The sequence below is a fragment of the Lepidochelys olivacea genome (assembly GCF_965140295.1).
Source record: "Lepidochelys olivacea isolate rLepOli2 genome assembly, chromosome: 4".
Taxonomy (NCBI): Eukaryota; Metazoa; Chordata; order Testudines; family Cheloniidae; genus Lepidochelys; species Lepidochelys olivacea.
In genome coordinates, this window is record NC_140414.1 from 103,546,260 (window position 1) to 103,558,779 (window position 12,520).

The following is a 12,520-nucleotide window of genomic DNA, read 5'->3' on the forward strand; positions in this document are numbered from 1 at the left end:
GGGGAACACTAGAACATAGGGATCCCCTGTTCATGCCTCCTGCCACGGGGACAGGAGGGGATGGAAGTGCAGGTAGTGCTAGAATGACCCTATGCCACTTTAAGAAATCCCTGGCTGTCTAGGGGAATCTTTGTCAACGGTCACCTTTCTGCTGCCAGATTGGCACAAAGCAGCTGGAGCAGGTACCAAGATTTGGGCCTTAGTTCTTCCTTAGCCACCACATTGGCCAAACTGTACATGTTTAGTCCTTCTAAGTTGTTCCACATGAATCTGTCTCTCCACATTCTTTGTTTTTCTTCTCTGAACCTCCAATTCATGTTTCTGGGCATTATAGGTCCCATGAATTGAAGTCTCTTCCACGTGCTGTTACACCAGAGCAACAAACAGAGACAGACATGCAATGTCTAGGCACTTATACCACAAAAACCATGGCTGCTGTATCACACTTCAAGTGCATTTTTAATGTGTGATTAATTATTACGGTTTATTATTTGTACTACCATGGCACCTATCAGCCCTATGCCCAGGCTACATTTACAGTTTAGGCGGACATAGATACAGTGCTCAAGGGTGTGAAAAAAAGCTACACTCCAGAGCACCATTGCTATGCTGACCTAACCCCGGTGTAAACACAGTTAGATCAATGAAAGAATAATTCCATCAACTTAGCTACCATCACATGGGGAGATGGTGTTCCTACAGCAACAGAAAAACTCCTTCCATCCCCACAGGCTGCATCTAACACTATAGGGTTATGCTGGCATAGTCACGGCCCTGCAGCTATAGTCCCTGTAGCATAGGTCCTAGTCATGGGCACGGCCCCATTGTGCTACGCACTGTATGAATGAAGAACAAAAAAATGGTCCCTGCCCTGAAGTTCATCCCTAGGGCTCTTCTGCTTCACGAGACTTTTCCTCCAACTAAATAATGTTTTGGGTATTTTTCTTTAGTTTGAATATTTCCATATCCTTCAGGTCTACAGTGCCCTCATTACTCTGTGCATGCAGTAATGGCCTGATCCTGCAAACACTTCTATGTGTGTAACTTTCCTCACATGACTAGTCTCATTGTACTTAAAAGTTATTTCCATGCCTACATGTCTACAGGATTGCCACACTACTGTGGGGAAGCAATAAACTGCTACATACAACATATGCTTCTGTTTACCAACTTCTGAGCCTTTTTTTAGTTACTCTTGATTCTTTGTCCCAGATCCTCAAAGGCATTTGAGGCACCTAAGTCACACTGATTTCAATGGGAGTTAGATGCCTAAATATTTCTCAAGATCTGGGGATTCGTCATTTTTATTTACTACTTTAGTTATTGCAAGTAACTTTTCAAAAGCATTTAAGTCCCACTGAAAGTCATAGGGAATTAAGTGCCTTTGAAAATTTTATCCTATAATTATATATCACTTTACTACTGCAGCTGGTAACAGGAAAAGAATCCTAACCTTACTGGCTGCTTTACCGGCTTTTACGTTCTTCTCTAACTTCGGCGCATGAAACAGGTAAGGAGGAAGGACTTAGTACCACTTATATAAATGTTGAGAGAAGGAAACTGAGGTAATAAAGTTATTCACAGTAGACTATATGAGGTGGACATTACTTTGAGGACGTGGTACACATTTACTGTTGAAGATTTAAAGTAAGAAATGCCTATTTTTTTTTTTATACACTGCATCATATTATGGTCATGTTTTCACAAACTTGAGAGAAAACAGACTTACATCGCATTGCGTGCATTAACTCCTGAAGCTGCCTCTCAGCAAGAATATGGAGTTTATTTTCAGCTACAGATCCTTGAGAAAGGTCTCTCAGCAATCCTGCATCTGAATGTAAAGTTATTAAAACAATAGTCAAATTCATTTTTACATTTAAAACTCATGTTCATATTTTAAAATCCATTTGTTTTCACTGAAAATTCTCTATTAACAGACATGATTACTGTTGATGTAGTGAAAACAGATCACACGAACTGCAAAGTGCAAGGGTGCCTATATGATTACTTTTTCCCTCCTAATTATTCAGTTTATATTTAAAATGTTACTATGTTACTATGTTATTTCTCAGTATTTAAAGAAGATTTTGTACAGTAAATCCACTTAAATCACTTAAACATTTAGTCCATAAGGGGATATAGTCAACTGAAAATGAAATGCTTGACAATATCTTAAATCTTGAAACAAGTGTTTTATTTGTGACATATTTCTTTTGTGAAATAGACAACATACAGTGAACACTCAATTAGGTTTATGAAGTTGAGCATTATTCTATTTAATTAACTTGAAACTATTCTTAGAGATTTCTAACTGGTCTCCGAATCCTGTAGTATCATCAAGAGCATTACCACAATGCTTGTTTCCTTCTTGGACATCTTGAATTTTCAAATGCAAATCAGAACTAAGCAAAAAATCTTTTCATTTGTTTGGCTTCTCTGGTTAAATGTCTCTCTCATTATACATTGAGTCCTGCAAAACACCGAGCACACCCTTAACTCCCACTGAAGAGGGATCTTGAGCCACAAAGATTGGCCCTGAACCAAAAAGTCTGAAAAAATAATGAAAGTCTTTAGTCACAGTTAAGTAACACCACATTTTGTTTTGTCACAAATGTAGTGACATATTGTGACATACACATTGTGAAAAGTAAAAAATTGAAAATAAATTGAAAAAAATCCAAACCCACAGACAAAAATTAGGATATATTTAAATCTGAAAGTGCTCCCTGTCTGAGGCAATAACCTCAGCTAAGTAAATTCAAGGTTGAAGGTTTCATGTCCCACAAAATGGTTATTATTGAGCTAACAGAAACAGAAAGAACTCTATTATACTGAAATGTGTCTACATCCCCTCTAGGCTTCTTTTCTATTCCTCCTCATCCCATAAGCAAGTTTTAACCCTCACTTCTGCTAGGAGATATTTAATTTCAAACTGCATTAATTTTGACTCCTTAGTTCCCTGACCCCTTTCAAAAAGTATTAGTAATTCACCAAGCTAGTAATTCCCCACTGAATGGGGAATATGAAGAACTCTCCCACTGGAAGGAAGAACAGGAGGAGAAAGGACCTCGCTGGTTGCGAAGTGCAGACGAGAAAAGAGTTTGAAAAATGCCAACAACTTCATCTGTCAGCAGCACTTCACACATTATACTAAGTTTTCTAGCCTTTATTTTTGTCACAGTCTAAATGTTAAAAGTTAGGTACTTCGTGTGATCTGTCAGAGTAAGGTCCAGATTTAAATATTAGCTGATTCCATCTGACGAGTAATATGAAGTACTTCAAAGAACCCAGATTCTGTTTAAACACAGTATTGTTCAATTAGGTTTTCCTATATTTCTCATTGCTTTTTTTTTTTTTTAATTAGGATGGGCATGTAAAGAGTTTCCTGTTTCATTTAAGATTTTTTTCCCCCCCTTCTGCTAGTTTGTACTAGGAAAAAAAAATTTTCAGTGAATAGTAAATTTGCCAACAAATGCATTCTTCAGGACACAAACTATTTGCAAATTCAAGTCAAATTTGGCAACTAGTTTCTGCCAAAAATTTTTTCGAAAGTATCAGAACAGTTTGTTTTGACATTTTTGAATTAAACCTTTTGACATTTCATTTAGAAAATGTTGTTATGAATTGACATTCCAAACGTTCAACCTAAACAAAGTTTACGTTTTGAGTTTCAGTGAGGGGGGGAAATCAGTTTCAGTGTGTTTTGGTTTGGCCCTTGAACCAAAAAATCAATTATTCATTCAGCCCTTCTGCTGATCTCAAAAGTTGTAAACCTCCTTTTAACAATTGTTTTTAAGCTAGCCAATTTTGATATAATAAACAAAGATGAATTCTCCACTTGATGTCATAAGTGCAATACCAGTTGGACTCTTAAGAAAATAAGTTTCTTTTTCATGTCCATGTCCTGAAGAAACAGGGATAAGATTTTGTCAAAGCACAGTCACAGTAAAAAATAGGTAATTTCCTTCTATGGTCCTAGAATCATAGAAATGTAGGGCTGGAAGGGACCTTGAGAAGTCATCTAGTCCAGCCCACTGAGTTGTGGCAGGACCAAGTAAACCTAGACCATCTCTGACAGGTGTTTGTCCAACTTGTTTTTAAAAACTTCCAATGATGGGGACCCAACAATCTCTCTTGAAAGCCTATTCCAGAGCTTAACTACCTTATAGTTAGAAAGGTTTTCCTAATATCTAACCTAAATCTCCCTTGCTGTAGATTAAGCCCATTACTTCTTGTCCTATCTTTAGTGGATGTCAACCTTGTGGACACTGCTGCTGCATATTCACCCTTCATTAATTTGTTTTGATCTAGTCTTCTTTGAAACAAGATTAGAACAAAGCAAACAACCTGTTAATCAGTGCTCAAATTATATGAGGGATTGAGGGGACGGGGCTGCCCTTCCACTCTGACTCCCCTCCACCACACAGACCCCTCTTCCCAGTGCAGAGCTCCTAGAAAAGGCAAGACTGAGTCTCTGCCCCCTTTATCCCCCAGGTTCCCTGCAGTGACAGCTCTCGTTCTCTGCCTTCTTTCCCCCTTGCAGGTTCCTGGGTCCTCTACTTCCCAGTCCCTTCTGCCCCCAACTTGCCTGATCCTCAACCCTTCTCTTTCACCAGCTTCCCCAATCTGCCTCTCCCTTCTCTCTCCCCAGCCTATTGCTGGAGAAGGAATGGTCAGGATGGGACACAATAGACTTAAACTAATTTCTGCCAAGCAACTGGGCACTGCCCTTCACTTTCTGATTGGCTGAAGACCCTTCTCTACAGTGGGAGGTCAGAGCCTAGGATGTGCCAGTGAAGTGCTAAGCCTGGGCAGCAGGTCCCAGTACCAGGAGAGAGTGTAAGGAATCAGGGGAGCTAAGGAAACAGGGCAGAGAATGGGAGCTGCCACCATAGGGGATGGGGGGGGGGGCAAAGACAGCCTTGCCCCTTCTAGGAGCTCCGCACTGGGGAGAGGGAGGTCTGTGGGGGTGGGGGGAGTTAGAGTGGAAGTTGGAAACACAAGGCTAGGGGAGGCAGATGGGGTTTTAGATGCAGAAGTGGAGCTAGGGGTGGTTGGGTCGGTGCAGAAGTCTGGGGGAGGGGCAGGGAGGCAGGGGCAAGGGCAAAACGCAGACAGGAGTGTAGGGGTGATGGGGAGAAGGAGGAGGCTGCTTATCAAAGCCAACTAATGAACTGTTCATGTGGACCCTGCTGCCCTGCATCAACAGGGTCCTTTCAAAGAGGACTAGATCAAAGCAAACTAGCAAACTGGGTTCATATAAATGTCAAAATTCACAGTTCTGTGACAGTTGCGACCACAGTAAAAGATTCATATCCCTATTATTAAGGAAATGAGGGGAACGAGTATATTATTGACCCCGAAGTGAAAACTGTTGATCACATGCTGTGTATATATTATTGTAAAACAACAAGACTAATACTGAAACAAAATCAGGATATTAAAAGTAATTATATTTCTATAATTAGGGATAAACTTTGACCAACATAAAAACATCTTAAATATATGGTTTAGGAAAACAACATACCTCTATGGAGTAGCTGTTCTACCTAATTTATCAAAGTACTAAATATACCAGGAGACATTTTAGAGGTATTTATTTGGCCAGTATGATGCGCAGCCAAGATAACACAGCTGTTGGAAACTGACTCTTTGCAATTCATGACTAATCTTGCACTCTAATTATTCAAAATTAAGATAGTCTGAAATTCCACTATTCAAAAATTTCACAATTCCTAATTTTCAGATTTGACCCCCTACCACTTCCAGTAATCAGCATTCATCTGTCTTTGCGATTTTAATTGAGTAACTGTCCCATTGTATTTATATGGTATTTTGCAATTATACATGTAGGAGTATTCAAAGTATCATTCATAGGATCTATATTTTTGTTAGCTGAAATTAAAGAGAGAATTTGAATAATACTATTATTCATATCATTGTAGCACCTGTAGCCTCCAGTGAAGAAATAAGACACTTGTCTAAGGCATTGCACAAAGAACAACAAAATTGTCCCTGCCACACTAACAAGTTAAACTTAAAGAAAATGAAAACACAATTGGTTAATTATACTGTAGTATCAAAATTACCTTCATGTTCATTTAGAATAAATTCTATTGGATTACTAACACCCAATCCCGAGCACCGAGGTAGCAGCAAAATAACTTTAGCCTTTTGCAGTCTTTGATCTGTTGGTTTAATATCAGTAAAATCCTCATGTAGTAGCTCAATGTCTGAGAAACAATGAAACACTGAGAGCTTAATATGAAAGCAATCCAGTAAAATTTTAATCTAATAAAGCAAAAATCACATTGGCATTATGCTAATTTTACCTAAAACAGTTTGTGTCTACCATTAAAATATGAATGCTTATAATTAAAATGCAGTTACTTATCAGTTACTAGACTTTTCATATTCTATTATCTCTACAAGGGCCTGGATGGGTGCCCTGTAGGGAACAGTGTCATATAATTTAAGGCCACAATGAACCACCAGCTTATCTAGTCTGACTGCCTTCCTACTACAGGCCACAAATACTACCCAGCACTCACACACTGAACCCAGCAACTCAAATTAGACCAAGGATTTACAGGTTTCAGGAGACTAAAGTATTATGTTTAACTTTAGGCAGAGAATAGGACGGACTGAGAGACACCAATGCCCGAGGCCCCTGCAATGGCAGGGACTTGATTAAGTGAGGTATACCCAGATGATCCTGGCAAGCAACCCAGGATGCAGAGGAAGGGGAAAACACCCTAAGGTCACCACCAATATGACGTGGGGGAAAATTCCATCCTAACCCTATATATGGCCATCAGTGAGATCTTGAGCACGTTAGCAAGAACCAGCCAGCCAAGCAACTGAGAGAGAGAATGCCTGGTACCATTTCAGGGCACCAGCCCTCCTCATTCAGTGTCCCATCTCTAGCTGTTGCCATCTCTAATGTTTCAGAGGAAGGAAAGAAACAAAAAAACACCTACACAGCATACATTGGGAGTGGGGGGGGGGGTTAATGTCCCTTCCTGATTCCTTGAGGTGAGCAGCTGAAAGCCCTGAAGTGTGAGATTTAGGAACACCAAACAAGACCCTCAGGACTGCTGGGTCCTGCTGCCCACAAGGAACCCCATCATATAATCGCACTCATAATTTGTCCAGCTCTCTCTCAAAACTAGTTTAGTTGTTTGCTCCCACAACTCCTATTGGGAAGTTGTTCTAATTTCCAGCCTGAAGCTGTTCATGGCTAGTTTATAGCCGTTTGTTCTTGTGCCAACACTGTCCTTTAGCTTAAATAGTTCTTCACCCCCCACAATGTATATTTATAGAGAGTAATCATATCCCCTCTCAGCCTTTGCTTTGCTAGGCTAAACAAGCCAACAGGCAAAGGAGAGAGAGAAAAGAGGCACTTATGGCACCTGGGAGTGTGAGGAGGGAGGGGCCAACTATCACCTGAAACAGAGTACAGATGGACAGAGAGAGAGAAGAGGAGAAGGAAAGGAGTTGGAAGAAGGGACAGAAGGATATAGATGGGGAGACAGGTAGGGAGAGAGAATGGAGCAGAGGACACAATCAGGACAAGGGGAAGGGGAAAAGGCAAAAGAAAGAATAGAAATTCTCTCCTCATGTGGCCTGCTTTCAGCATTATTTCAGTTGCATTTTGTGTTTCTCTGTACAGGCCAAGTATAATCTCTGAAGAGTTGACTAAGAATTGGGAATCTCATGCATGCTTGTACTTTAAAAAAAATTGAACTGTAAAATATTTGATGTCCTTCATTTCAAGGTGTGTTGTTCCTCACTGCCCCTCCTTCAGAGTCCATGTGTTGAGAGGTATACCTTAGCAGGAGACTCTGCCTTGCAAGACAGCTGTATGGGGGGTTTAGGTTAAGTCCCAACAGGGCTTTTTAGAGACATAGCTAAGATTGACTCTCTGAGCAGAGCATATCAGGTGCAGCTGAACTCAGAAGAAGCAGCAGATTGCAAAGACACCAACTACAGGCAGTATATCACATTGCAGCAAAGTTTTCAAGTGATCTAGGGGCAATGTTACTGGACTCCAAATGGAACGTCCTAGCCCTCTTATCCCTCAAAAAGAATCCTGTGAAATGAGGCTTTGAGGGTACAAACTGGGAATTTTCTGTACAAGTCTCTCTCTCTCCCCTACCACACAAAAAAGACTCACTACTTATTTGATAAATTGGTGGGGAGTGGGATTTACTAGACTTGTCACTTAATTTCAGTTGCAGCAACAGAATTTTTCATAGGATTATGACAGAGCATGGGAACCTCTAATTGACTTAATTCCTTAAAAACAAACAAAAAAACGATACAAATATGTATCTAACTCTGCCCTGATGGTGCATGAATGAGAATACTGACAGACATTTTTCAATACCTGAAGGACTTTTTCTAAATATATATTGTACCAGAAACATTTTAAAAACATTTTTGCTCAACTGAAGAGCAAGCTTTAAAATGTGGCAGAATTACCTGGGATCTGGAAATAACTGTATTATTAAATAAATGCTTAACACATACTTCCACATTCCATGCGTGTGAACAGCTCCTTCAGTTCAACTTCCTTTGCCTGCGATTTTACGCCACATACAAAAACTTTGGATGTGCTCTGATTTGACAACACTGACATGTGGGCAGCAGTCAGCCGTGAACCCATATGAGCTACTATGATGTCATCATCCATGTTTAATAAGGCCCTCACAGAATGTACAGCGAGGCTGCGAGACTTATCCTGAAAGATAATACATGATGCCAGTTAAATAATTAAATATAGCTAATTAATAATTGGTAGATTTAGGTTGTTGAATTTTAGCTTCAGATTAATTTGGTTACTCCAAGTACTGTACTCTTTCCAACTAGACAGGTGTGTTCAGTTCCTCTTACCAATGAGTGGGGAAAGAAAAAAAAAATCTTTATTTTGAAGTCTGTATGGCTTAGACTTAAAGATGAAAATACAAACCTCACTGATTCTAAATTTTAAAAAATGATACATTATCATTCCAACGCCAACACACACAAAACGGTTGAGCTGTCAGTGGGCACAGAAGAACGGGAGAAACAGATAGGTATGTCGGTCATCCCTTGCAAGGGGGAACTCAACCATTTCAAATGCCTGAAATCAGCCTTGTCCAATTTGAGGTTGGGGCATACCTCTTTTACTGTGGAAAAGGACCTGTTTTATTCATATGTCATGGAGGCAAATGGAACCTTGTTTTCTGATGACTCTAGGAAATAGTACTGTTCACCCAATATGCCTTTTTTAGCAATGACCTGAGATGACATTAGAATCCTCTTTTAAACTTGATTATCAGTGCAACGTCCACTAAGCTTCCCCTTTCAGAGGTGAATCCTCACACCACTACAGTATACTGATGGCCTAGTATAAAGGTAGAACGAAGACAAGTGGAGAACATGTTACAAGTCTTGTGCTGAATTTGACTGTGACAAACAATTTTAAATAAACCTACACAGTAGCTTTGCAGGAGGTGAAGAAGAGTTTCATTGCCTCCATTATAGCATCTGCAAAGTTCTAATGAGCAGATCTGTTCTGGATGTTGAACAACTTCGTTAATCTGCATCATATCAATAACAGAGATGAGTTTTTCCCAGGAGGAGTTATTTTGCTGATAAAATCATGTAGATTAGGATCATGCTACTGGATACTTTTGTCGGAAGACCATGTGTCAGGAGACTCAGACTATTACTATAGTTGAACATCAGTATCTCATTTAGACAGGGCAGTCTTATTCTGTAGCTGTCTTATTTAATATGTATATGGGGCCTTTATGAGTGTTATAAATATGGGGCCAAGATTTTCAAAAGTGACTAGTGAGCAGGCCCTTTCAAGGTTCTCAAGCTGTGCATTCAAAGTCACTCATCACTTTTGAAAATCTTGACTATAGGTCATGTTGTCTTCAGTACTAAGGCCTTAGGTGCTGTGGAGAGCCAAGGAAAAGGTCCCCCACATGCATGTGATCATGTGGACTTTTATAAAGTGCGTATTGCTATTTCAAACAAAAAGGCTGATTTAGTGCCGGAACAGGATAGCAGCAGAGCTGTTGTATTGGGGCCTTACATCACCTATGTACTGTTGTAGGGATCTCTGCACCAGCTTTGAATAGGCTGGCATGGAGGTGATGCTGAGGGCAAGCCAGAGGAAAAGCCACTGGAGTTTCTGAAGCTTCAGTGGTTAGGAACCCCTATGCATGCACGATGGAGGGGGACTGGCCACTATCTTAGCCTAGGGATGTAACTGCAGCAGAGATGTCAAAAACATTAAGATGCCATTATTTACCAACTAGAGAATTTTTTTTCAAAAGTGCCTAAGTGACATAGGAGCTTAAATCCCTTTTTCAAAGACAAAAGGTTCTTTCTCATTTAGAAATGGGACTCTTATACTTTTGAAAATTTTACCCAAGTCTCTATTAAAAAAAAGTTTTATAATAAAGATCTCAACTCAGACGTCATACTGATTGCATTGGAGCTATCACTTTGAGTCACATTTGCAGTTGAGAATGTTAATGCTTCCTAGGCTCTTCACTATAAAAAAAATTATCTGTAGTGTAATGCTTCTGTCAGGTGGAATCGGAAGCAAAAAGGGCCAGGTTCAATATCTAGGATTTCCTCTTAATACAAAACAGAACCGGCTCGAGTCCTCACCCAGTAATTTGGGGAAAACTTACGACCAGCCCAGAAACTTCTAAGAGACAATACTTCCCCATTCACAAACACTGAGTATGTGTATAACAAAAGAACTTTTATTAAAAGGGAAAGGGATCCAAGCATTAGTTTGGGACAGCACCACAAAAACATTCAGAAGCATGCAGACATAAGCAAAAACCAACCCCACTGTGTGTGTTGGGCAGTGTTCTTTGCCGGTTTCCCACCTTGCAGTGGGAAAATATGACAAAAGAAATGTCTCTTTAACACACCACTGCTTTCTCCCTCTGCTGCACCCCATTCACAGCTGGCTGTCCTTTGTTAGTGATGACTCAGAGCTCGTTGAGGTGTTCAGAAAGGAAGGAGGGAGCAATGTCTCTGTGGCCATTTGGTGCCTCTGCAACTGGCTGTTTGCCAGAGCATCCACTGCTTTTCTCTGCTGCTGATCCTGTACAGCTGCTGCTTTTCTTTGCTGTGCTGGTTGCATGCTGTCACTATTGGACACTCAATGCCTCTTCTGCGATGCCATGTTCTGAGGTTCCACGAATTAACACAGGTCTTTAGTGATTTCACTGGGTAGCAGGAAACCTCATTGCCAGTACAGCCCTTGCATCGTCTTTCCTTTCATCACTGTCCCTACCCCCTAGACCTTCTCAGGGATTCCGCTCTAGTAATCATTGAACAGAAACAATGACTCTCAATTGAGTCTCATTAGCTCTGTCTTTAAACACTAGAGGGGGGTGGTCAAATGGTGTCTAGGACTTTTTGGGCAGAGTACACACCAGCAAGTAGGACCACCTGTTCCTACCCCCATCTTCCACTGAGATTTGGCATTCCTACCCCCTGCTTGGTGAGTAAGGTTTAGTTTAGGGTGACCTCCTCAATCAGGACAAGCTAATTACAGTTCTGCTGCCCTTTACTTACACAATAAGAGTAACATTTAATTTCCTCTGCACTCATTACTGAAATGATCTGTAACCCAACACCAGACAAAAGTGATCATTTTGGCAAAGCAGCTCCATCATGCTGCGTACCTAGGCAGAGTAGGTATGACTATACAAACTGTCTGTTCCTGAAGTCTTTTCCCCCAAGCTCAGCACCAGATGTCAGGGGAGAGCTCATTCAGACCCTGCTTACACTAGGAAGTTTGCAGGAAGTGCTAGTGCCTGGTTATTTATTTAGTCATAAAAAAAATTAAAACCATGCAATGTATGAACAGACTATAATGTACAGCATCATCTTAGTTTGCAGATCAGATTATGAGACCCACTTCAGACTTATTTAGCTCACCTGTAAAATGAGTTTATAACTTGTGAAAAGTTCCAAATTAAGTATTTCTTCTTTGAGAGAGGCAGGAAAAACCAGTACATCATGGCAGTGTTTGTCCAGACAGTAAGTATAACCTTCAAAATCTGACACAGATTCAACTTTTGTGAATCCCTCTTTTTTCAATTCTTTGTAAATGTCTTCAAGGCTGTTAACAGATAACATGCATAACTCATAGTAATCCTGACCACTGAACATACAATGTTAATAACTAAAAATTAATTTGGAAAAATCTGGATTTTTGCCATAAAAAATATCATACAAACAGAACTCAGAGGTAGGATTTGACATTTCATACCAAATTTACTGCTGGTGTAAACAGTTGCAGTTCAACTGACTACAGTGGACTCACATTCATTTACACCACCAGTGAATTTGTTGCTTAGTCTCTGAATCACCCTCTTGCGGAAAGATAATGCACGAATGAACATTAGGCAATTTGTAATTCATAATATCCAGGGTATAGTCATGCAGTTAAGTGTCGTGCACAAAAATCTCGCATTTGTTTTAATCTACTATTGTT

At 40.1% G+C, this 12,520-nt stretch overlaps 1 protein-coding gene across 8 annotated transcripts in view; it reads right to left on the reverse strand.

Moving 5' to 3' along the window:
- The window catches only part of NSUN7 (NOP2/Sun RNA methyltransferase family member 7), a 76,941-nt gene that overhangs the window by 13,963 nt on the left and 50,458 nt on the right, over positions 1-12,520 (reverse strand). For 7 of the 8 annotated variants that reach the window (XM_084626433.1, XM_084626428.1, XM_084626430.1 and 4 more), the window contains 4 exons: positions 11,962-12,145; positions 8,533-8,743; positions 6,090-6,233; positions 1,730-1,831 (listed from right to left, as the gene is read on the reverse strand). In XM_084626433.1, coding sequence (XP_084482559.1) covers positions 1,730-1,831; positions 6,090-6,233; positions 8,533-8,743; positions 11,962-12,145 — 641 coding nt within the window. The remainder of the gene's footprint in view (positions 1-1,729; positions 1,832-6,089; positions 6,234-8,532; positions 8,744-11,961; positions 12,146-12,520) is intronic. The other variant, XM_084626432.1, reaches the window with a different exon arrangement.